General features: G+C 37.7%; 1 protein-coding gene across 1 annotated transcript in view; it reads left to right on the top strand.

Moving 5' to 3' along the window:
* Positions 1 to 26,796, top strand: part of AIG1 (androgen induced 1) — a 130,061-nt gene that overhangs the window by 48,128 nt on the left and 55,137 nt on the right. Inside the window, exon 3 of the mRNA XM_067293629.1 lies at positions 466 to 567. Coding sequence (XP_067149730.1) covers positions 466 to 567 — 102 coding nt within the window. The remainder of the gene's footprint in view (positions 1 to 465; positions 568 to 26,796) is intronic.

Here is a 26,796-nt window from a genome sequence, read left to right as displayed (position 1 = left end):
TAACCCTGTTTTGATGCCTGACATGAAAAAGTGCAAAGATCAGTCTATAGGCTTCTGTTAGGGTGAACGCCTCCTATTTATATGTTCTATGAATTCTAAGTGAGATTTTACCTAATTTTCCATTTGTTTTCTCTGCTATTAGTGGTGAAAAGTTATTTATGTGCCACATCTGCTACTAAAATATAGAACTCAGTTGTAACTTGGCCACAGGCCTATAAGTCAAAAACCGATTTTTTTTTTCCAGGCTGAATGTCAAAAAAAGAAAAGAAAAATTATAACTCCTATTAACGCAAAGAATAATCCAGACCCACACTGTGGATTAAAGGAAGATTGGATTGAAGACCAGTCTGTGTCTGTTCATAGATCATTTGCTAAATGCCCAATTTTGCTATCTAAAATGTGTAGCTAATTGCTCAGAAGTGTTTGTTAAAAAAGTGTCTTTCTCTTTTCTTTTTTCCTTCTTAGTTTGTTGTGACGATGTTTTGGAGCATCTATATCTATGACAGGGAGCTGGTTTACCCGAAGCTGCTTGATAATTTTATACCAGCATGGCTAAATCATGGAATGGTGAGTAAAGTGATGCAAACACTTCCTTCCATAAACAAACACGTAAGACGCTGACTTCCCTGTGCTCGACTCTGCACACAGTTAGGGCTAATCCCCACAGAACTGATTAAGGAACATTTCTGGTAAGCAAAAATAAAACCTTTCCTTCCTTGAGTCTTTGAGTCGTGTTTGAATCTACATTAGGTTGAAACAATGTGGGGATTTGATCTTGTGCCTCCTACATCCCAGGCTAATTTGGAGAAAGGGCTGTTTTCTGTGATAGGATACCTCTCCTACAACGTCATCGTGGTCATGAGGAAATTTAATCAAAACAGACTCTATCCAACAAAACAAAAGTTCTGACTGACAAATTTGGCCCTGAAATGACTGAAAAACTTAAGTGAATGTTTCTTTACAATTCTATGTAAGTATAATTTGTAATAAAAACCTATTTGTCAAAAATGCTGAATCTTGCAGTAAGCCTGTTCAAGAAATCTTGGTATGTTTTCTGGACTTGTTTGTAGAAAAAAATCAAAATAAGTGCTGGTTACTCAAATACACCAAACTTGTGTAGCAGAACTTGCATCAGAGTATTTTTTTAAATGTGGAATTACGTGCACTAACACGAAGATGTAGCAGTTTTAAAATTGCTGGATCTGTAATCATTAAAGTAGTTTCATGAGAACAAAACGGACCTTCTCTTCCCTCTCTAGCAAGTGGCAATGATGTATCTGAGAAGTGGGACGTTCCTTCTCTCAACTATATGTTTAAATGGTAAAGGAAAATTAAGACCACACTTTGCCAACAGGTGCTCACTACTGTTTATAAAGTACTTGAAGCTGAAAAGCTTCATGCTTGCTTCACACATCTTATCTAGTTGGGTCTGTGCAAGATATTTTGTTATTACTTTGTTTTCCCTGTCAAGGCATGGCAAACCATTTGGCTCTTACAGAGCTCATCCTTCAGGGTGTAAACACTGTATCAGCACACCAGGTCAAGGTTCATCCCCTAACATTGAGCGTGATAAATTGCCATTTGTGAAGTGGGGCAGATGGCATTGCTATTTATTTATTCTCTAAATTGTGTCTCTAAATTCTCTGAAGGAGCAGGATGAAAGTTATTACTAGAAAGAGGAGCATCAGCTTTGGCTAGATACTGTACTTTTTACTGTGTTTTGAAAGGAATAGCATATTATTATGTGTGTGTGGAGCTGAGGAAAGATTCTGGTGACTCTTACTGTGCTAGTTCACACTGTCCTCCCTTGAGTTTTAAGGTCATACACTTGCACACATTGATTTTTTTTCTCACACTGCATCAGTGCCAACTCCGATGACCTTTCTTCCAGGTGACATTCCACATACTGAAAGTGCCTAACCTATAACATTTTTCGTGAATGTACATTGTGAAGCAGTTGACAACAAATGATCCTGTGTATTCAGGAAGTCTCCTCTGTGCCACAACTAAACAGCAAATCAAGCTCATGTTCTGTAGAAATGTATACCTGCTGAAATATTTGAAGGGGTCTCTTGCTTGAAATTTTTGGACATAGTAGCGTTTGCTGAAATTAATTGTGTGCAAGCATCTTAGACATTTTTATCTTCAATTTGAAATATTGTAGAAGGCATTTTTGAAAGTCTTTTGTAAAGGAATTGTTTACTGTGTCAGTCTATTTATCCAAGTGTTCCTTTCGCTCAGTCACAGGGGAGGCTTATGGCTGTTGGGCTTTTCACCACCTTTCAGTCTAATTCTTTCGGATGTTTGAGCCATCATTTTATCTTCACCAGCTTTCATGCTAATTAATTCTGATGCATTGCCCATCATAATATGAAGGGGTTTAGGGGATGAGGGTGTAAGGTTTGGGGAGAAATCTTTTCTTCTTAAACTACCGTAAGAACGCTAGCACTTCATTTATTAGTTATAATTTTGACTAGGAAATTTTAGAGAATATGTTAGAGGTGCCCTTGGTGAAAGGGTAGGACTTCTGACAGTACAGTTTTAGAAAAGTCAAAATCCATGGCTGTTGTTTTTTACTGGAATAAACATTCACTCTCCTCTTTTCTTGCACATTTTGACAGCAGTTGCACAAATTCAGTGTTAATTGTTCTGAGCACAAGAATGGTTGTGGTAGAGCCTAACCTTGTGCAACAAAACTCACCAAAAGAGGTTCATTACCTTTGGTAGAATGAAATCTGTCAGTGAGAGTTGGGTCCTTCTGTTATTGCATCGTTGCTGGTGAGTCCCTGTTCTCTGTGAGCTTCCCCAGCTGTGCCTGGTGCAGCTCCTAGTGATCTATGCTCAAATGTTCCTTCACCTGTCAACAGCCTGTCCAGGTTTTTTCACAGTGCTCTCCCTAAATACATTTTTGTTAGAAAATAAGCCAAAATAAGTGAAAAATTTCAACCAAAACAAACAATTTCCACACAGAAAAGATTCCTTACTTTAGTTGAAAAGTCATGTTTTCAGAAGTCTCTGACAGAAATATTATAACCAGCTGTAACAAGTTGCTCAGCTGTCAATATTACCCTGCAAAATCTGCAAGTAGGAAAGGAATGAAAAGCCATGAAATCTGTGTCTCTAATAGTAGCAATCATATTTTCATTAGTAATATGAGCATATATCAAAATACTCAAGAGTATTCGTACATCAAAACCATTTGTCTTGAAGGGATTGCCTTGAAGACTGTATGAAAAAATTGTTTAAATGGCCGGCCTGATTCAGTGCATTGGCCCAGGCAGAAGTGGTCTGTTCAGCACCGTGTGTGCCGCTTTGTTAGGTTATAGTAATTTATTCTCTTCCTCCTTTTTCTTCTCCCCCTTTCTTATCCCTTCACTGCCCTTAGAACATTGTCTATAATCATATAGAACTATTTTCTTGACTACACAGTAATATCTTGGTAATACTCAGAGATATGACTCTTTCTTAGGAACATTTTTTTCAACATCTAAAAAATTCCTTATTTTAAAAAGTTCCTCTCTAGAAATGGAAAACATAAGGGAAATGAACTGGTGATATCATAGTTTCCACAAGACCCAAGGGCCATGCAAGCCCATTACCAATTCAATCTTAATATTGTTTATAAAGTTTTGTAAAAACACAGAAAGCTTCATCATTGCATAGAAAGCTAAAAGTCAAAAACTATTAACCAGACTATAAAACTGGCTATCCTGTCAAGAATTGTATTTCTATTATATATACCATAGAAGTTAACAATATATAATTCCCGTCTACAGAAAGATCTGTATGTGTAAAGTGGTACCTTGTGGTACCAGATGGTACTTCATAAATACAGATTTGTGCACTTGTAAAAGTCGTCACTAATAGAATTGTACAGTGCCATAAGCTGATACATTTTTTCATCTCAGTCAGTCGATTCATTCATAACCAATGCAGCCATTCTAACGTGATTTCAATGGGCAACAATTTCAGTTCTTTCATGGTCTCACTACAACTTGAGAAATCATCAGGGCAATCAATGGCAGGGTTTCTGTTGATTTCAGTAGGGCAAGGATTTCATCCCTGTTTGTTATGTGAAGGCCACATCTATATAGCTCAGGTTAAGCTTCTATCACTAGAAATAACTACCTATCTAAAGAGAGTTATCAGAGAATAGGGCTATACCTCAACCTAGGTCTATTTCTAAAGAGTTGCATTTACTTACTTCCTGTATTTATCAGACTGTATGCAGATGAATTCATCTTTGCAATCTACAATTTACAATTTACAATTTTATCTACATCATTCATATCATTTATCTACATATTCATCTACAATTTTAGTTTCCAAATTACTGAAATGTTCCATCAAAGATGGTTCATGTTTTGAGAGCTGTCCTGCACTTTTTATCTGTATCTACCCTTAATTCCACAGGCAAATATTCTTTCCCATTTTCTGATGGCTGTCTTTTGTATTTGATCTCTAATATTAGGTATTTTTTAATTAAAGGCTAACCTAACCTTTAGTGTTTAAAACTGGTGTATTATATTAATACCATTTTTATCAGCTCCGTTCATTTCACTTCTCTGTGTTGGGACTAGGTATGATGTATGGATAGCATCTTTTTCCAAAAGTTGTGCTCTCATCAGTATTAGCATGGCCTATAAAACTAGAGGTTGCCCCTATTCTAACTGATGCCCCCATAAACAGATCTCTAGGCTGAATTAATTTAAGCTTGAGCATTGCTGATTTTGAGACAGCTTACATGGCATGAATGCATACAGTATTTGTCCAAGTTAGCATTCCATTTCAGCAAGACTCCTTTGTTTTTCATAGACAATGTCCCAAATTCTTTTTAAAAATGTGAATCATCTTATATTTGTGGCCAGGAAAGTAAAACATAGAGATAGAATTTACTTACTGAAGAGTTTAATGGCTTTGGAGGTCAGAAATGAACAATTGTCTTCATATGAAAACTCCAGAGGAGAGTTTAGGGAAGGGAAATATGGTCTGCCTCTATGGAGCTGGAAAACTGATTATTGTATGGATTACATGCCACCACAATGTATAGTAGCTCTTCCTATTTTCTAGTGTATTCTTTTTATGCTGTTTACTGAAAACAAAGGCATTGCTAGAAAGACAGGGGTCTCCTCTATCCTTGTATTCAAGAGCATGCATGAAAATTGGGACAAATAGTAGACAGGTAGACAAGTTACTGAGATGCAGGAGCCTGTCCAAATGATACATCTCTAGCTTCTTCCACAGGCTGGCTCTCTATTCTTACTGCTGGCTGCTCAGCTGAAAAGCTCAGACCACTGGAGAGTGGTGTGGATTCCCTCCTACTCTCTATCCTACTGTTGTTCTTCCTGGCTGTCTTGTCTTAGATTCAGTGGGCTTGGCTTGTTTATTCCAATGTTTTTTTCTGGTTGAAAGCTTTTTCCCTGAATAATTCAACCAGTATATAAATAGAAAAGCCATGTAAAGATCAAAAATTATTCTAACCTGGCATATACAGATTGGAAGGTCCAAAACTGGTGAGGTTTTTTGACAAACCTGTCTCTCCGTCATTAGTTGGTCAGTTGCTACACTATGCTTGCTCTGATGTACAGAGAAATGTCCTTTCTTTCAGCAAATAATGTCCATCTAGCATGTTGCCCTAAAATCCTGTTCAGAAATGATTAATTTGAAAAAGTGTATTATAGTTCTTGAGAATGCTTTCCTAATACAGCAACATCCCATTTAAGGACTATTTTTATACAATATACTGCACCTTGGTAGTGTCCCATGATGATTTCTAGAAGATACTTAGCCTTTTCCTGGATTTGCTTCTAAATCTATGTTAAGACTCTCAAGGATGTTCCAGCTTAAGTGCTCTTTTTAATTTATCTTTAATATTTTCATATGTGAGATGTGAATGAGATCTTTAATGCTCCAGCAAGTAGTTCTTACCTATGACATAAATTGCAAAGTTTTCTGATGACAATCATAGGAAATATGTAATGTAATTACAAACTTCATTTCCTGCAGAGTACCCAATACTAGATGGCTATTATCTAAACATCTATCTGATGGAAAGAATTGCAATTGGTGTAGGTCACTTGGGAACCCATAATATTTAGCAACAACAGTGAAAATAATGTTGCTGGATTTGTACACTTCTTGCATGTTCATGCTGTAGTTATGCTGCTCCTTCTGGCATCTCTCTTCATTATCTGCCATTTCCACAACTGGAACATGAATACACTAGTATCAATTATCCCCATACTCTGGGGAGAAAAACAGCAATAGTATAAAAGCCTTTTTTGATTTTCCGTTACTTATGTGAAGGGCTTGGAAATTGGTTGTATGTCAGAATTTGTGATAGCATAGTACCTGAAAATTGAGAAAGGCTTCTAGACAAAGACAACAGAATTCTCTGAGTGACATCCTCTGACGCTGTTAGGAAAACTCCTTTACCTAATACAGTAACAACACAGTGTTTTTTGTGGAGTCGAAAGTCGGCCTTAACAACATTATCTATCTGCCAGAGGCAACTCTACTCTACAGTAGGTTGAAGATAGCTTTCTAACTAAACACAGGTGCTGAATACTTCTGAATATTTGTTATTTCCAGTAATCTAGAGAAAACACGCACACAGCCTTCACACAGCCTTCTCCTTACACTTAAAAAAGAATATAAAACATGATATTGGGGGAGCTCTTTATAAAATATTTTTGAGTACCTAATAACAGCTAAACACTCCTGTGTGTGAACCTTACTCTAGAAGTGAGCATTACAAATAAAAAGTCTGAAAGGTCTCCCCAGATCAGATCTCTTTCTGAAATTTGCCTTCTGTTGTTGACAAGGTCACATAAGTCATTCTGTTTGCACAGAGGATGAAAGCATGTCGTGTCAACACCAAGTCAAGGAAGATGACTGTCAAAGGAGGAGAGAAGGAGAGAGAGAGAGAGAGAACAAAAAAGAGATCAGGGAAAGATAGTTGGATGAGAGGAAAAGACAGGCAGGAAGAAAGAGAAAAATCAAAAAGTGGTCTGATGCTGTTCCAACTTGGAAAAAAGGAAAAAAGGAAAAAAGGAAAAAAAAAACAGATGAGAAGAGAGAATAAAAAAGGAGCCACAGAATAGTGTAGACAAACTGGAAGAGACACAAAATTGATCAAGGAAGAAGGGGAAGGAGGAGGAAAGGAGAATCAAAGAAACAGGGAAAAGTAAAAAGAAGGAAATGAGGACCATGTTTTCTTGCCATATCTTTCCATCACTTGCCCCAGGGAAACTTCCCTGAGATCTATTAATTAGAGGGGTTGAGAGGAAGGAGATGTCTTAATGATGCTAGTGAGATGGATAGAAATGCTTCTGTTGCTGTTGGACATGTAAATAGGTTTACAGGGTAGACATAGTAATATTTACATGGTGACATGCCAAGAGCTTCAAATCCTTGTAAAATGCTTAGTGATAAAACTGCGTGCAACCTACTGTTAGTATGAGGCCTGTGTTCATAAAATGTGTATCTGTGAGATATCTGTAGACTGATGCTGGTGTCTCTGTATCTCTGTATTTTTATCTAGCAGTGTGGTGCATTATCTCAACTCTTTGTCTAACCCTCAAAATTTCATGTCTGCTTTTGAAAACAAGCCTATTTAGAGAGTGCCTTATTTTTTCATATCAGCTGTGAACTGTGTGCATTGCGTATCAAAACAGTCAAATGCACTGTTTGCTGAGAGTTGTGGGCGTGCTGGAAGATAACGTATTTGAAGCACCAGAGGTAAGGAAGTGTACTATCTATATCTCAGACCTTCCTGCTTTAATAGACAAAGCTATGTGAAATTAATAATAATGATAATAAAAGCTCAAAGACAGATTTGCAGATGAAGTTGTTCGTACAGATGTTTGGTAAAGTGATTTTTATAGGCACAAAAAAAATGACCACAGAAAAGCCCCAAAACAACATACAGAGGGAGTCTTAGACTTTCTCTCTTTCCCTGGGTGTGGAATACATAGTGAGCACAGTTTTCCTAGAAGGAGGGTTTGGCCCTGGAATGCTAGTTTTGTTTGTTAAATGAGCAGCAATATGGGACAGAAACTCCATATGTTCATTCCAATAATTCTGACAATATTAAGAATTCCAATTTATTTTATTTTTAAGATTCACTTAAGATTAAGATTTCAGTACAGCTTCTATTGCTCACCTAATCACTGCTAGAGTCATGCACAATTCTTCTGCAATGTTTAAGCTGGTACATTTTTGTGATGCTACTACACAATTTATCAGATTTGCAGGTTGTAAATGTAAAATAATGTTTAACCTTAAAATAAATGAAAAATGCTTTAAGAGGTGGTATGCATTTCTGAAAAGAATCTGTCTGCTCTCTCCTCTTCTTCCTCAGTCAAAATCAGACACTTGTTCTATCTTTTGACATAATGGAGTTCTGGTTCTTTCTTGTATTTTTTTCCAGAGAACATAGGCAAATAATAGAATCAAACCGTAAGTGATAGTATTATGACTTTAATAAATATATTGAAGTAGGGTCTTTTATCCAGAAAAGAGCACATTTCACTGGAAAAAAAAAAATATATAGCTTTTTGGGGGGAGGGTTGCTTATTCTGAAGAAGATTTAGTATGTGTGCTGCCTGCTATTGGTTGTGTATTCTAAAGCACTCCATATGCAAGTCATCCTAGATGTGATTGCTACAAAAAAACTTTGTCTTTCCAGCAGGCCATACAAACACAGGAAGGCATACCGGTATCTTTTTGAAAGTATATTGTTTAAAATGCATTTGTTATCTACCTCTATGTATTTAAGAGGACTATACTTTGCTTTATGATTACTTTAGCACTCAGTAAAATGCAGTGTTATGTATCCTTGGACACACTGGTTAACATTCGTTAGCACTTACTCAGATAAGAATTAGTATGTACATTCAATAAAAGTTCAGTTGTACTATATTGTACCCCACGGTACTAAATTCTGCTGTTACTATTCACACATGTGGCAAATATGACTTAATCAGACCGCAAATATTTTGCAGCATTCCATGGTATCTCATATATTTGTTTAATTTGCCGCTATAGCAACTGAATTCCATCCTTTTAGATTCTTTTTTTTACAGACCTATGATCTGCTTGGTTGAAGCTTGGCAGACAGCATTTCCATCAATTGAAGACATATGCACTAACTCAGTGACCAGATTTTTACCTATTTATCATTGCTGGAAAGTGGGTTATTTCATGTGGACACAATACCAGAAGAATCAGCAGACATGGTGAAGGGACTCTGAGCCCAAAAGCTTATATGCTTTTTCCGGCTATTGAAGTTGGTGAAATAAAAAATATTCCTTCTCCATGTATCCTGCGATCATTATAGCCACAGGAGCACTAATATAAAGAGATATTTTGACATTGTTTTTGTAACAAATTATCATTGTTCAAAAGTACATTTTTTCTTTTTAAACTGCTGTCTTTTTACATGCCTTTGTATTTGGTAACAGGCAGCCTTTCTGCAAAAACATTTCATATTTTGACGATTAATATATTGAAGTAGTGCCACAGCAGTAATGTTTTATACATGCTGATCTGCAGAAATCAAGGATTTTGGGGTGACCTTGGGAATTACTCTTGTTCGTGGTGGGCTATAAGCATTTGACAGCACTTGATTTCTGCCCTGCTGTTCAGTTCAATGCCCCTGTTTTTGCTTTCTTACATAGATTCAAATAAGTAGAAACAATGTACATTTTCAGTATCTCCTCAGATACAAGAGAGTCAGAACAAGGAAGGGGAATATGCTATTCTCTTCTTCAGTGAAACTCAGCATGTAGCGTGAGGAATGTTTTTGACAGATGTGTTAGCCATTCCCATTAGCCATGCAGGTCCAGAATTATTCCATCTGCCTTTGGGCATTTAACTCAGTCACTGAAGTCCAAGCCTAGCTGCCCTACTCAATGAAAAGAATCACCTTTCTAAGTGTTTTTTTTTCCCAGAGAGACCTTAAAGATGACTAAGGTGACTCTGTTCCTCCCTCTGACACTTCAGGAAGGAAAAACTTTCTAAGCAGGAAAAACTCAGACTATAAAGAAATAGAACTGGTTGGGGATATGTTTAAAATTGGCAAAAGGAAGACCAATGGCCAATATATCCTCTTACATCTTTTTTTTGCAATATTAACTGATATCTTCTAACTCTTCATAGCTTGCTTTCTCTTCAGAATAAGTACCACTACACATCTGAAGTGCTGTTTAAGCTCTCTTTTGAAATTTCAGTTTTATTCCTCGTTCTGCCACTATTTCACAGAAAAATCTTAGAGAAATTATGTAGTGTTTGATCAAAAACAGTTTAAAAAGTCTTAATTAGCTAATGTTTGCAGTCTGTGGGGCTCTCATGACAATTAGCAAAAAAGTACTGGCCCGTCACAGGATTCACAATACCGTGCTGGATTCTGGTTATAAAGTGTCCCAAGTAGGGCAGCTACTGCAGCAAACCAGAATTTACAAGCCTGGGTGCTGCTCTCCACTGTGCTGGTGGTTTGCTGGGAGTTCGTAGGTATTTCCCTTTAATGTGCCTCCACGTCTTGTTTGTCCGATTGGAAGGAAGAGGCTAGCTGTCTTGTACAAATTACTCTGAGGTTTATGGATGCAAATGCAACTGAGGAGCTAGGTGGTAGTGTTATCCATTCCTCTATAGAACAGAAGTGCCCTGCACTTCAAAGAATGGCATTACTTATGGGTTATATGTTAAATTTAGTGCTACTGGTATCTCAAAAAATACTCCAGGCTGACATGGTGCATGGTATAGAAAGTGCAAATATATCTAGAAAGGGAATTCTTCCTAATCAGAAATGGGCCTAAAAGGCATATCACATCCTCAAGTTCACTTCCCACAGAAAGAAATTTCATTTGCTTTGTGAGGCTTTTAGCTTTTTATTCTGTTATTCTGAGCATTACCAGCTTTCTATAAACCCTATATGCAGAGTTCCATTCTGCTGAGTCACTGCCATGCACATTTTTGTGGATTCTTTTGCAAATACAGTGTGTAATATAGAAAAATGTTATGAACTATTTATGGGAAAGATGAAATATGTATGTTGGTCTTTGTATTTTGAGCCATTTTTAAAAATGAAGAACTGGGAAGTGAAATCATTTTCTATACGGGAAACTTCCATTAAAAATCTCTTTTTACTAATACACAGATTTACTGATGTTCCTATTAACAAACAAATGTGTGCTGGCTGCAAGTCATTTAAAAATGCATACAGCTGCAAATCATTTTAGAAGGTGTGTGTATGCATATGTGCATTCTTGGATCAGAGACAAAGGTGGATGACATTTTGGCCTTTGCTCTTGAACCAGAGGAATGAAAGGTGAAAAATAAGAGGGAGTCAGACGGAGAGAGAAATGTATGTGTCAGAAGCTAAGAGAAAAAGTGATAGCCTTAGAGGGTGTTTATAGGAGAAGACAGAAAGCAAGCAAAGCAGAGGAGGAAACCAAATATTGAAATAAGGAGGTGATAATAGTAGTCAGCTGGAGAGAACCATAGAACAAGGAGGTGATAATTGTGTGTACTGTACATCACTGAGAAGAAGATTGATAGGGCTTGAAAGGGAAATGTTTAAAGTACACAGTGTATATTGAAAATCTGACCATTTATTCTAGACCAACATGCAGAAATTCAGCTTCATTTGATTTCTTGGGACCAATATGCAGAATCATGGGTTGCAAAGTGATATTCTTTTTCCAACTTTGTCTATGCAAAAGTGAAAAGATTACCCAGCTTTCTACACTTATTACCTCTAGTATCCCCAGATTTTGTGAGTCTTTAGATTAACCCTCTCACAGTTGTTTGCCCAAGCACTATCCTGCTGTGCCTTGCAGTTTTATTCTTTGCGTCATCAGTTTGACAGCATAGTAGGATATTGATATAGTAGACTAGCTATTAATATAGTAATAACAATATTAATGCCTACCATACCTTTAAAGAATATCTCACATAATTTTAAGCTGAGCACTGCTGATACAAATAAAAAGTTCAAATTGCTTGCAGTCTGAACGAGCAAGGCAGGTAAACACTGGGAGAAAAGAACTGGTATTTTCCCAGTATTACAGAGGAGAAAGTCAAACACATAGGTTGTGGTTTGCAGGAGGTTACAGGAAGTTTGTGATTGAACAGCAAAGTGAATCTGTAGTATGTCCTTCATTAGCTAGTACTTTCATCAAGAAATCATCCTTTCAGTCCAAAGCCAGCAAGGAAGACAAATCATAAGGAAAGAAAGAGCACTCACTTTTAACTCATATTCTATTGGAAAGAAAAAGTGACTTGATCTTTGCACGGAGAGATGTTGCTCTAAGTCCTACTTCACTTGGGTACAATAGGCATTTCATTATTTTCAGTTTGTTATCTTTACTGGAAGCATAGGTTCACCTCACTAACTGCATTTGTTAGTACGTTTCTTTTAGTATAGTAACTGTTACCAGCTTGTTCCAAAGAATTTTATTTTGTGCATACTTTTTTACCTGGAGAAAAATCCCTTAGGTTTCCATTCCTTTTCTGATGATAACTGATTTAAGAAGAGAGACCCTGACAGGTAAACATAAGGATGATTTAAGAAGGATAAGCTCGAAAATTCAGAAAATGTCAAAGGGGAAAAGGTTCCATCTGCCCTCTCATTTGGACTTGATTTCTCTGTTGTTGTCCTGGAATGCTATTGGGGGCATCAAAGAAGGGGATGTTACCATTAGTAAAAATCAAGGAGATATTAGAGTTTGATTGCAATTTTTTAAAGGCTTTTTAAAAGTCACTTTTATAGAGCCAAAGCTATTTCCAAAGCCTGTATGGAATTGCAATTGCAGGTATATGGCAAGAGAGTCAGAAATAAAAATATCTTTAAGATAGAAAAGATAGCTTGTGGAAGACTGTATCACTGACATTGAAGTGTAATTAGTGGTCATGAAGAATTGTATTTTGATTATTCTGAAGGAGGGAATAAGGAGGTATGTGTTTACTAGGCAAAAATTACACCAAAATCCACGGTAATATGATGTAGAGGCATGCATCCACTTTGGGAAGTACCTTTCTTCAGGCAAGAATTCAGTGTTTACTAGCCCTGTCTCAAATCTGAACTCTACCGCTTAACTGGCAATAATACAAATATTCACAGCTGTATAAAAAATGTTATTTGGTTCACAACAGTAGCCATGGTTACCTGCATACTTTCATTGCCTTATTCATGTGTAATTCTTTTTTTTTCTGGAAATACCATTACCATGTAACATAATACTGTACAGCCTTTTAGTAAGTTTTACAGTGTAAAGAAGAACATTTTGCAGTGAACCTGAAAGCAAATTGTATCAAATTGGCTTGTATATGGAACATCCCAACTATACATTGTTATATAGAGAAAAGCGAGTCTGAACACTCAAAGGGCAATATGTCTGCAATTTCAAAATCTAAATAGGAATGTGCAAAGTTCCTTGGCATTAAGAAGTCTCTGACAGTGTTTAACTAGAACTATGTCCCTGCTTAGTCCCCTCACAGATGGGGACCAAGGCAGTTATTGTCAGTACAAGTTAGAACAGAAAATTATTCTCATTTGCTCTTGCAGGAAAAGTGGGCCCTAGCAACTCTAGAGTGTCAGAAGGGTGGAAAAGTGGTATGACTTCACGCCTCTCTCTCCTTCTTCCTTTTGTCTGTACCACTCAATGTATTCAATGCAGATGTGACATACTTGAGAATCTAGTATTTTTATTATATTCATGAAAACTAGTCTTTTTAGTGTTACTGCAGCAGAATTTCCAACCATCTTCTAACCTTTGCTAAAAAAAGGAAATAGTACTTAATCTTTCCAAGTATCTCAGATTACTTTGCAAACAAATGAATTAAACTTTACAAGAGTGTTGAAGATGTTTTTACTTAGGGGTATTTTTTCCTTTTTTTTTCTTTTTTTTTTTAATTGAGAACACATGACATTCATGCTGAAGGAATAAATTATGTATATCAGTTTAAAATAACAACAACAACAACAAAAGGAATGAAGAATGTCTGCTTCTTTACTTTAATCTGGATAATTTATCTGAATTCTTTCAGTATATGGTTCTTTACTGCTGTTAGTATTGCTGTAGAGATGCCTTACTGGATGAGATATATAAACTGTATTTTAAGGAGTTGTTACTTGGCATTTTTATGTAAACAGTGAAATCTAGGAATTTTATAGGTTATTGCATAGGGGTTGAACTGAAGAAAAGGTAATGTTTTCTAAAATGATACTGAAAAATTACTGGTGTAACCTTATGAAACCTTGTTGAAAGCGTGATAGAGTTTTAATGTACTATCCAGACCTGTTTTCAATGCATCTCCCAAGGCAAGAAGCAAGATGACATTAAGATGAAAAGTTCTATAGCAAAGCCAGCTGCTACCACGGTCTGGCTTCTGTTACTGCTGTATCGCTGCCAGGTTGGAGCTATTTATAGACGTTAGCCCATATCTATCCATGTACATAGATCGACTACTCTCTTCAGAAGTAGTTGTGTTTCTAAAGAAGTTAGTCTGAGGTTTCAAGCATTTTTACTCTTTCAGAGGCCTGTTTCTCCAGCTGTCCTTATTAGCAGTTAGTGGGAATTTGGCAGGCAGGCTCTCCCTGCCAGAAGTCTTGCATCAGCTTTCTCGCACTGGCCTGCAGGTTGGAAGGTTCAAGTTCTGACATTTTCAAAATCTTTGAAGATAGTTTCTTACAGCACAGGACTCTGTCCATCATACACATCTTACCTTAGTAAGAATGGTATACAAAACTCTTTAAAAAAGATATGCTGTTTCATCATCTCAAAGCTACAACTGGTCTCAGTTTAAAAAAAAAGTTACTTCATGAGAGATCATGGGAAAACTTTTGGTTTGGCTGCAAAAAAGGGTTTTGGTGCTCTCTGTGATTTATACCAGAAATAAAAGCTGTTCTTTTTCATTTTGCTGAGTAGCTGATGATGAATGTTGGGTAGTAACCCCCTTTACAGAATGCAGTGCTCACTTGGGGCAGGAGTGGTGTTTGAGTTTGTGAAGCTACAGCACAGCCGAGGCCTCGTGCATTCTGCAGCTTGCTATTAACAATTAATACCTATACACACCCACGTGTAAATTAGATGTAAGCCTGCCAGACTCAGCTAGCCTGTATCCTGTATTACACCCCTTTATCCATGACATAAATCCCAAAATGAGATATACCTTCTGGCACAGTCTCCACGCGAGCATGCTCCCCTGACATAATAGCAGAAGCAGCAGTAAGCCTCACAGGCTGCAGCCAAGGGTGCGTTATGTCTTCTGCCACCTCGTGCAGCACAGTGTTGTCACAGTGTGGGCAGCAAACAGCTTTGACAGCTGAGTGTTCTGGTGCAGAAAGGTGCCTGAATGGTACAAAGTGCCTTCAAATTCACACAGAAACTGGACCTGTAAGTAAAAAAAAGGATGGGAACTTGGCAGCAATGGGCTCTAAAACCAGAGTAAACTGAGAAAGTGAGATAAGGCAGCAATTACTGAACTGATATAAACCATCATCTCTTTCATTCTCACATTTTCAGTTTGAAAGGTTATTCCTCTTCTGTCTGATTCAGGCACATTGGTGATTTCATAGTGGAGGGCTTTTCCTGCTTGCATAGAGTGGAAGGCAGTTCTTGAGTTGGTTCTTTTCCCTGTTACTAGTGATTTTTTTAGTAAGTATCTTTATTGTATCTTGGTTTCTGCAGTTGACTCTGGAGGTTTACTTCTGCAGAGCATTTAACTTTCCCTTCCTGCTTTCATCTAAAAGTAGCTTGAATATTCCATAAAGATAATTCTGCAGAAGCGTTTTTGCACCAAATAAGTCTGTTGGTAAATTTATATCTGGCCTTCTCCTGAAAGGACCTGGAAGGGTAGTAAATTTTACTGCCTAAGACTTGGGTAGTTTTTCTTCCATGTTAGCAGCTTAAAACCATTTTCCCAAACTCCATTCTGTGTTCCCCCAACCCTATTTATCTGGTTTCTTCTTTCTTGTAGTTGCAAAAAATATATATAATATATGTATTTTTTTCCCTCTTGGAGTATTTCTTTCCTTGAAGATTTGAAGCAATGATGTGCTTAGTTTTTGCTAATACAATTCTTTCCATGGCAGCAAATTATAACTTTGCAAAAACAGAGGTTGCTGTAAGCTGTTAGTATCCAAGGGGAAGTCACAGCCTCACAGAGTCAAGTCTGAGTTTTAGCTGGGACTTCCACTGCTCATATGTACTCAGGCTCTCCTAAACAGAAGAGATGTCATGGTTAAATTATTTTCAGCTTTCAACCTTTTCAGTTCTGAACTTCCAACTACTAAAACATGTGATTGCCTTATTATTTCATAGGACAGGTCAAGGTGAAATGTCAGAGTGAAGAGGAAGGGAGAATAAAGTCCCCGATACAGCATCATTTTGGTATCCAGTGTCCAGTTAATACAAATAAATCTATTTTACAAGAGTTTGTTGGAATGTATTTACTGCTAAAACTCAGACCACGTGGGAAACAGTTAATAGTTTCCAGATGTACAAAAAGAAAGGACCATCAGCAGCACAGATAAATTGTGTTTGCTCAGTAAAGAGGGCTACTACAGCTGTGATTCGTGGAGATGCAAAAAGAAGGTAGTTTTTCTGAGAGCATCTGAGTGTTGAAAATCGTCTTTCTCTTGCTGTGTTCATAGTGGGGCGTTTATCCTACCAGACATGCGGGGAAAGGGTTGGTGAGCTTATATCAGCTACCCAGAAAGCACTGAGCTGACCTGTCTAGCACAGATGTTGAGCCAGAGATCATTGTTTACCCAAGCTAGTGCTTGGGGAAAGGCCACGAGGTGACATTTGCTTTAGGTCTGTGTTGAGTGAAGCTTCATGGCAGTGAAGGAGACCCAGAAGCCTCCTTTATTTTGTAAGCCTATCCATAGTGAAGCCTTGGATGGCATTTTGTGCACTGTCTCACTTTTCACTTCTTCATCAAAGTCTGGCCCCATAGAGACTGCATGAGGAAACTAGGTGCTGGGACAAGGAGTGGGCTGGAATCTTTCCACTGGCCAGATACGCTATGACTAAGTACATTTCTTCATAATAGCTCAAACTTGCTGATTGAGAAATGGATAATGATGACACATAAATTCTTATACTTTCTGAATGTGTTGACTAGTTTGGAGCATCTGTGTGGCTGAATGAGATGTCCAGCTTTTAAAAGGATGTTGTTTAGTTGTACTGGTCCCTACATAAGTTCAAGGCAAATGAATGGGCATTAAATTATGACCACTGCCAAATAGCCTAAGGTGCTGTACAGAAAGTTGTACTTAGAACATATTATTATAGACATGTTGTCAGGGAGTATTCCTGTTGTGTGATGTACTGAAAACATCTCTGTTTGCCTCAGGGGAATGCCCAGCTGCCCTTCTCATGATCCATGGGGAAAAAAAAACAACAACAAAAAAAAACACTTGTGGTAAAGGCAAATGGAGAGTTTCCAATGTCTAATATCCATCCTGTTTTTGTCCCTAGCACAGCAACTGAAGTGATGTGTTCTTGAGAGTCATACTTGTGCACAATAGAGATGGAAGAAGAAGAGTTTTCAACTTTTAAGGTCCCATGATTACAGTAAAACTCAACTTTTAGGAGGTTATTATTGTCTTAAATGTTTCAGTTTTGCAACTGATAAGCCTTTTGTAAATTACCTTTGTGTTTTATACTTCATTGCAGTAGTTGAAATATTGCTAAACTCCCCTCCCCTCCATCCCTCTTTCTAAATACTCTGCTCATTCAGCTGGATATTATTCCTTCAAAGAACTGTCCGCCCACAGAAACTAACTACACAGAACACTTTAAAGAGCTGTCCTGCAGAATAAGCCGTATGTACTAGTACTGCTCAGGCACCATTCCTTCTCACTGACTGTTTCTTTATGTAGTCTCGATGTGAAACCTGTGAATAAACCCTGAGCATCCCTTGCTGATGCCAGTACTTTGAGGCTCTTTACCAGTTGTCAGTTGTCTTGAAAGTAAGCCTGCAAGCATTAACATATGAGTGGTCAGAGTTAAAAAGAGCAGAGTCTCAAAAACATGTAAGTTTTGAAAATTTGTCTTTGGGCTTTAATCCTTAGGGTCCCTTTTATAAATTCTTCTTCACAGCATGAAGGATTAGAAAGCCTTTTTTTATTAAATGAAAGCTGATATTATCAGCTAATCACTTTAACTGAGGATCTGACACCCTAAGAAAGGATGCCAAATGTCATGAAATACATGATAATGCTGTGAACGTAGGATGTGTCACTTACTCCACTACCACTGTAAGAAAATCTAAACTTTTAGTACCAAGTACTAAAATACCTGGAAATTTTTTGGTCTTTCACATTTATTAAAGCTTTAGGACTTCTTACAGAATCACAGCTGCTGCAGATTGAATAGGCTTACTGCCTTATTTCGTCTTTGGGAGCAATGCATTATTTCTTTGAATCTAGAACCAAATGATTTAAAAACCATATGATGGTCAGTCATTCCTGGAAGAGACTGTGCCTCACATTAAGTACAACCTGCTGCAAAGGAGTTTTTGCTTTAAATATTTGCTTATATTTATTGTTTTCTACTTTTGTATTTCTTTCTTTTTTTGAGTTTTGTGCACAATCTAAACTTCTCTTCTGATGCTTTTTACAAATCTTCAGATATTTTCAGAAGTGCTCTGCTATGTCCACTTTTCTGGAGAAGTGGCTAATCCTTTCTCCAGATTAATTCCTTCTTGGCAGTTATCATTTTGGGCCTGATTGGCCCAAGTGGAATAAATGTCTCCCTTTTACTTTTTAGTTTGTAGTTTATTTGCATACTTCTTCATATCATGAATTCAGTCCTGTGGCATAAGCCCTTTTGGAAAATACTCTTCCCTCAGGACTGTGCTCTACCTCTTTTATTCAAGTTGTGCTATCCTAGTCGATGTAGAATTCGCTGCTGAGAAACTGTGCTTACCAAAGTCTCAGTAAAGGTAAACCAGCTGGTGACAAAGATATTAGCATGCACGCACCTAATTTGCCTTTGCTCCAGGCTAACTCAATGGGTGCCATCTCACAGATCGCTGCACTGCATTCCAGGACATGGCATAGACATGCCTTTTGTCTCTTCATCTGTAAAAATGTAGCAGGGTGACTGGATTGCTGGGTATGCCTAGGTGTGACTGTGGTATCTTGCAGACAGATGCAACTTTATTCTGTGTTCTGAGTTGTCCGGACATCAGCCAGCTCCAAGCCAGAAGCAAGTTTATTAGGTTGTGCACCATGCTAACCACAACTACACAGCTCCTAGTTCATTATTGGCTTGGATTCATCCAGACTCAGAAAGAGAGTGAGTTTTCACCTACCAACAAAATATCATGCAGGCAAACCCAGACGTTCATGGCATTTGAGGCCAGAAAGTATATTAGATCATTTTGTCTGACCTCCTGTTTTAACACAGGCCGTAAAATTTTGCTTGCACCTGTAGTGAGCCCAGTAATTTTTGTTTCACTGAAGCTCATCTTCCAGAAAGGCATTTGGTCATGATCTGAAGAGATAAACAATCTTGTGTTTTCCTTAGCAGCTTGCTCCTGTCATTACTCATTGTCAGTGCTAATTCTTTTCCAAATTTCTAACTTGTCTGACTTCAGCTCGTTATGCTTCCCACTGCTGCATTAAAGAGCCCTTTATTCTTTGTTTTGTATCACTGTTTTCTGTACAGGGACATTTCTTCTTGTGGATAAACTGATCAGGTTAAGACTCTTAAGGGTCTCACAGTAGATCTTCTCCAATCTCCCAATAACTTCAGTGGATCTTCTTGCCCCTATTCCAGTATCCTCTTTTACCTGGGGGGCACCTCACTGTAAGCATGTTGTTATCTCTGCAGAACCATGAGTCCAGTGTCCCCTGTCTGATTATCCCTAGCGGCTCAGCACACACAGCCTTTTTGTTTCTCACAACAAAGTTCAACAGTCACCATCTACCTTTCATGAAGCACAGTGCTGCCTATTTTAGCAGGAAAGCCTGACAGAGAAAAGGCACTGTATGTAATCAACAGTCTACACACATGCTGGTTGACTAGGTGTAACACTTCAGCCACTTATGGTGCTACTAAAGACAGATGTGAGCTTGTTGCTTGTTTAACCTGCTCTATTTCTGTGTATGATTACCTGGGCTCAGACACATTTTAAAGCCCTCCCGAGCCCTCATTCTTCTTGCATTCAAACAAACCATTTTCCCCACAAAGGGCGGCGGCAAGCTCTGCAGGTTTGTTTACCTGGCTGGAAGTTTGCGTTAATTATTCCTCTTTTTCCTCCCCAGCCCCAAATAAGCCAGAAGACACAACAGTCTCTGTTTTTCTCTTTTCTTGCTAGCATGGATAGAATGATAGAAGTCTAGCAAAGATATATTCTATATACTCATAAGTACTGCACGGATAGTCCTGCCCTAGCACATAGCATTTCAGGGTCTCACATCTGACAGTCCCAAATGCACCACTACTATGTGGACATACAGTAGTCTGTATACCCATTTTTCACCTCTTTTTATTATATATCCATAGATTATATTTACTCTTTATGTCATAAGTGGAGGCAAAAAATGGTAATGTTTAGTTCTGATTTTTATTTTTTTATTTACTTATTTTGTACCAATATATTTATCCATATATATATTTCAAATATTTTAAATCTGGATATTACAAAATATTTTATTCTGAGTTAGTTCAAACCTGAACTGCATTTTCCTATTGTATTTCATGATTGCACTTGTGTTACTTCAAGCTGGTCGGTTTGAGGAGAGGGTGAACTGCATCATGAAAGCTGTTGTCTAGCCAGGAAGCTCAGTGCACAGCAGAAAACTGATTCATTAGGTGCTTGAAAACTAAAATTCCCCAAAGGCTACACTGTTCTGAAGAGGCTGCTGGAAGAAGACAGAATGCCCTGCAACACAGCTGTGTTGAAGTAGTCTGACAGACCTTTTGGGTTGTTTTGTAGGTGTAGACAAACATTGAAAAATCTTGTCAAAATCAAAATTGTCCCATGGAAAATTTCAGTTTTGCCCAAACTATGTTTTGTGCCAGAAACTCTTTTTGACAGAAATTTTCTGACTTCAGTATGCAACTGTATGGCTGTTTTAACTGCAAAGCTATTCTGGCCTGAGCTTTGGGGTTTTGTACATGAAGTATATTGAAGTTTTATTTTGGTAGCACACTACAGAATTTCTTGGCAGCCTTTAATGACGTTTTAATTTACATAAACACTTTTTACCGTCCCTTACAGCTTCAGGGTAGTTCCTGAAGATAATAGGGACATACAGGAAGGATGATGTTAAATAAGCCAGTCGAAGTAAATTGGTTACCACAATGATGTGAACCGGAATTTCGGAGGGTGTTGGGTTATTAATCCAAAATTGGGAAAAAGAAGCTTGGGGACTCATTTCAGAAATGAAGGAATCTGAAATGCTGCTTTAATTTAAGCTGTGCTGGGAAATTAATTTGGCTGCTTGTAAGCTTTCCAAGCTAGTATGAGAGAGTCCAGCTATAGAGGACTGGGAAATGGATAAGTCTTTTGCATCCACATGATGGTCTGTAGTTAAATCTTACCATGTTGAGTGCAGTGATGTACATATATTTAATAACAGTTTCCTTCAGTTGCAGGATGAAATTCTATAACCTGTGCACTGTAGGAGGTCAAATTACAATCACAGGGGGCCTTCCTGGCCTTAAGTCGGTCAGTCTGTGAGGTTATTAGTGTTGCAGCCTAGCAATGGTAGTGCATGGTGCACTTGTCTGGGGCCGCCTGCTTGGAGCTTGCATGTGTAATGTGTGTTGCATCTTCCAGTGATGCTGGGGTATCTGATTCTCATCAGCCCTCCTGAAGATGTACCCAGAGCTGGAGTGCAGCTATGCCAGTATATTTGCATGGAAGGAGGGTGGGGAGCTGAGGGCATATATTAACTAATTAATTTCCTCTTTGACTCTGCTTTAACCTTTGAATCTATTACTACCATGTTTGCTTTTCCTGCCTGTTACAGGCCAATCTTCCCTGCAGGCTTTGCCTATTAAGTTATTTTAAAAATAAAGAATACAGCTTCTCTCTGAGGAGAGTTTTCTCCCCAGAGTTCTAGTGGTAAAGTCTAAACAAACAAGCAACTAAAAACTCTTGTAATAAAGTTAAAAAAGAAAAAGAGGCATGCTCACAGAATTTAAAAATATCCCAGGTGTTTCTGTGGTAAGTTACTGGCTGCCTTCAAGGGTTTGACAGTGCAAGTCAAACAAGTAGATTTTTTCCCTGCTTACAGGAGAGACTAGCATCTTTTCCAGCTTCTTTCAGACTTTCCTAAGTTATTAGAAAGGAGGCTGCTTCTATCTTGCACTCCTTCCAAATATGCCTTTCTATGGAGGTCTGCTAATCCCAGCAGATCCTGGGATTACATTTTCCAGGATTCCTTCTAGATGAGATACAGCAAAGCCTTGTCCTGCCCACACTCAAATCCCCGCTCCCAAGCACTACACACAATCAGCAGCCTGGATGCTTTCCCAAACCACAAACTGCCACCCGAGACCACTGCCTTTTTCCTTTGTCCCACAGGTCTGCTTTATTTAAGACAACCTACGGAAAGGGTATTCCAGCCTCTGATACTCCCTGCTCTGTCTTAAAACAACAGTGTGCACTTACACAGCCTCCTAACTAGAATATGAGAGGAGACTGACTCTCTGCTTCCCTCTAGAAGGAGGATCAGAAGTGTCAGAGGCTTTCTACCTTTTTTCAGCAGTCCCTTCAGAACAGTGCAGTTTGGGTGTATAGAGCTGAAATATGTTGAAATTTCCTGGCTCTTTTTTGTCAGTTTGTTCTTAACCAAATTTTTCCTGGTTATCTAAAACTCCACCAGAACCACCAAAATTAAAATGTTATTTCCATGCCTCTTTCTTGAGTTGTTTTTGACTTGTAGCATGAACTGCTGCATAGCATATGTTTGATTCTTCCATACATTCATGTTTTTGCTTTATTTGAAAGTTCCTGGTCTGAGTTTATAAAATCTACGACCTTTCAGAAAAGCTGGATTAGGGCCTTTGCTTTTCAAAATCTCCCTCGCACATAGACATCTGTGTAGTCACAACCATACAGTTTATACTTTGTTTATAAAGAATTTATACTTTTAAAAATGTTTGTTAATGCATTTTTAAGAGAAAATTAAAGATAGCATATAGTGTCATGTGAGCTGTTAAATGCCTTCTTTATTGAAACTTGGTGATTGCTGGAAGTATGACTGGCAAATATAAAATGTGTTTGAAGTTGAGGACATGGACCCCTGGCAGACGAGAACGTTGGCTATATGGGCCTCAGCTTCTAGATAGAATGAGTCAAATGAAACTTGGCACTAGTTTCAATGTTTAGTCTTTAGACATTTTTTATAAGCCTCCCTTTCTCTCAGTGAGATTAGATCAGCCAGTGAGATGATATTCTGATCAGCATGGACTTGTGTTTGTTGCTGCAGTAGTCTGTGGAAGATAATTTTGGAAACAGTAATAAATTATATTCTGAAAGGGGAAATTTAATTAATTAAGATTTGTTAAGTTTGCCTCCCTAGACTTTTAGTTTGTTACAGAAGTTCTCAAGATTAAGGGTAGAGAATAGCCACAGATGTAAAGTTTAAAAACAATCCATCTTGCTGTTTATTTAGTTTTGTTTTCTCTTCTCTCCAAAATGCAGATTTTCTAACAAGATCAGTAACATATCTAGATGAAAATGAAAGGTGTTGCCAAAGCTAGAATCACAACAATCCTGTCCTTCCAGATTACTAGGGAAAAGGAGTCCTGGCTAGGTCTTTGGATGGAATATAGGATAACAATATGAAAAAGATGATAACCATTAACTAAAATGTGAAGAAATACTTAGTTTACAATGTTGGGGCTGTGGGCAAGGTCCTACGTTGTGCCTCTAAAAGGTGTGACACTCGTGGCCCAGAGCACAGAGGAGCAATGGAAGTGTTAAACTCTCTTAAGCTCCTCCTGAACCTTTTCTGCTCCATAGGCTGGAAAGAATTGTGCTGTAATTTATGTTGTCTAAATTACAGTGATTTGCACAAGCTACCCACTGGGCTGCAGTATGGTGTGAAATTTCAGTGGTGCTGTAAGATACACTTCTACTTTGATATGTCTGGTATGCTTGAGGATAGCCATACAGCTGTCCTCAGGAAGCACGTGCTGGAGAAATCTTTTCTCCGGTTGCTTCTAGCACCCCTTTTACTGTTTATTTCTTTTTTACATAGTGTAAAAGCACAAGAATAAATGTAAGGATGTCTTCTACATTGTCTTCCTTTTGTTGAAGTTGAGAAAACTTTGTTAGTTCTCTTGGATTCTTCTTGAAATAAAGTTCTAATAAGTCTTTTTCTCAGAGGGGTCAAATATATGTCATCAAAATTCAAGATAAAGCAGCATAATATGAAAAAACTTACAAAACATGCATGAGTTTAGTTCTTGTCTCTGAAAAGTAATTAATATTGTGTCTTTATCCTTCTCAAACTGTAAACATGCCCTGCCAACCCTGCAAAACATATTACTACTGAATTTTGTCATTTGATGTAGTTTCTTTTTTTTATATATGCAATGAAATCTTATCCCCTTAATATCAGTACAAGTTTGGTCATTCCTTTCAGTGCAGTCAGAAATTATCCAATGGTTTGCTTTTAAAGAAGCATGTTCACAGATTTTAGAAAATACATAATTAAACCTTTCCAAGGAAAATTTTAAAATGTTTTTCTCAAGTTGTTTTCAGTTGCTCTTTGATGTTTGCCTGCCTTATTAAGCTCTTTCCTCATCATATTTCATCTTATGTGCTACCACGATGCAGTGTGAATTTCTTCATGGCAGTAAACAAAATTGCAGAAATTTGCTTTCAGTCATTGAGCTTAAAAAATGAAAAAGTACTGCAATCTGAATTGCCAGATATCCCAGAAATGATGTATTTCTTCTAAGCAAGTAACTTGAACATGCTCATGAAAAAAAAAGATATCTAAGTACGTTTTCAGAAACATGGTGGAACTGGTGAGAAAGATGGTGCTTTTACACCACTGAAACTAGACTTAGGCAGTAACTCACTTAGGTAGTGAGTATACCTGCACTGCAAATTCTTTCAAGCCAGATGCCAAATAGAGTTGATCAGAGGACTATGTCTGTATAGTTAATCCTGTTTTGGCTTATATCTAGTTTCCTGATTCTGTTATCTGCTCTCTCCTTACTTAGTCACTGACTTTCTCCCTTCATTCACTTAACCCCAGTCAAATTTTATGATTTATAAACACATTGAACACCTTATTGAGACAGAACTTTCCTCAGACTACTGAGGAGAGCAATACATTTTATTTTTTGTTGAAGCAGTGCCTTTTATTTGGATGGTGTTTACTTTTCAAGGATAGTTCTTTCCTGGCTTTATCTGAAAATGAGTACACATGAGCAGACTATAATTTTTAACATACATAAATAAATTCTTATGACTTCATTCCTTGATCCAGCAGGAAGATGAAAAGATAAACCATGACAGAGAAAACTTGTGTTCATATACTAATGCAATTTCTAATTTTAGATAGCAGAATGACAGAAAATAATTAGAAACACATGCCTAAATGGCATGGGAGCTCAGTGTAATGTTTCTTTTTGATGTTACAGATTTGACACAAAAAGGAAAGGACTTTTTGGTTATTGAAATGCTAAGAAGGTCTGCACCTGCAATCTCACTGAAATATCATCTGTGAACCAGAAATAGGCAATGGCAATTTTTTGTATCTTTGATAACCTATTGGGTCCTTTCTGATAAAAGAACTGAAATTTCTCTGTGATAATGTATGAGCTAGTACAGTTCCTCGAGACTAACAAATAATTGAAAACTTAGGAAGAAGTTGCAAAAATGCCTCACCTATTGTTACCAGATACCGATAGATTGATACCTGGTACCAGTGGTACCAATTAGTTATGGTACCAGTAGATATTCAGGTGAGTACAACTTTGGAACAAGAGTTGACCAGCTGGATATAAGCAGTTTTACATGGGAAGGTAGAAGGTGACTAAGGAAGTTTCAGGATATGAACGATTTTCTGTTGCTGAAGTCAGTGGAAATGAGATTCTTACCCACCTTCTTCTCAAACAAACTTCCTTTAGATGCTGGGACCATAGTTGAAGTTTGCCTGAGAGAGCACAGAGTAAAAATAACACATGATAAAGACCTTCAGGATTTGGTCAATTGTGTATATAAAATAATATTTTCTGTTGGATGGTGTTTCAGAATTCCGCCATCTAAGAAAAAGTATACAGTCCCATGAGAGAGACTGGCCTCCCTAAACGAGCAAAGTTACATTGACATTAGATATAAATCTGGGTAGAAAATGGGACCAGACCTTGAAAGGAAATCACAGATTTCATGCCTTGCCCCATCCATGTTGTGCTGTTTGCTTGTATGAGGAAATCATAATCTTAGAAAAAGCTTATTTTCTCTCCTGTTTTAGCAGTCCTTTAAAGAGCAGCCAGAACTCCTCTTGTCATCTCATGCCTTGTCTCCATTATGCAGAAATAAATTGGGTTAACATTTTCCAAAATATGTTCCTTCCTCTTTTTCTGGGTTGTTATATTCATGAAACCAGTGGGGTTCAACAAAATTTCCAGAGTTGAAGCACTGTGAGCTTGGAGAGATCTTTCAATCTATACTGACTTTGCAGTCTCTGGTAGGTCTGCAATGTAATTTTCAAAACTAGCCAGAAAGCATGGCAAGAAAGCTTAGGAATGTAGGTTTGACAGCTTTTGCAAGGTGATTAAAAAGCCATTCTAAAAATGGAAAACAGCA

This window comes from Apteryx mantelli, chromosome 3 (assembly GCF_036417845.1).
Source record: "Apteryx mantelli isolate bAptMan1 chromosome 3, bAptMan1.hap1, whole genome shotgun sequence".
Lineage (NCBI taxonomy): Eukaryota > Metazoa > Chordata > Aves > Apterygiformes > Apterygidae > Apteryx > Apteryx mantelli.
This window is presented reverse-complemented; position numbering and strand designations above follow the sequence as displayed.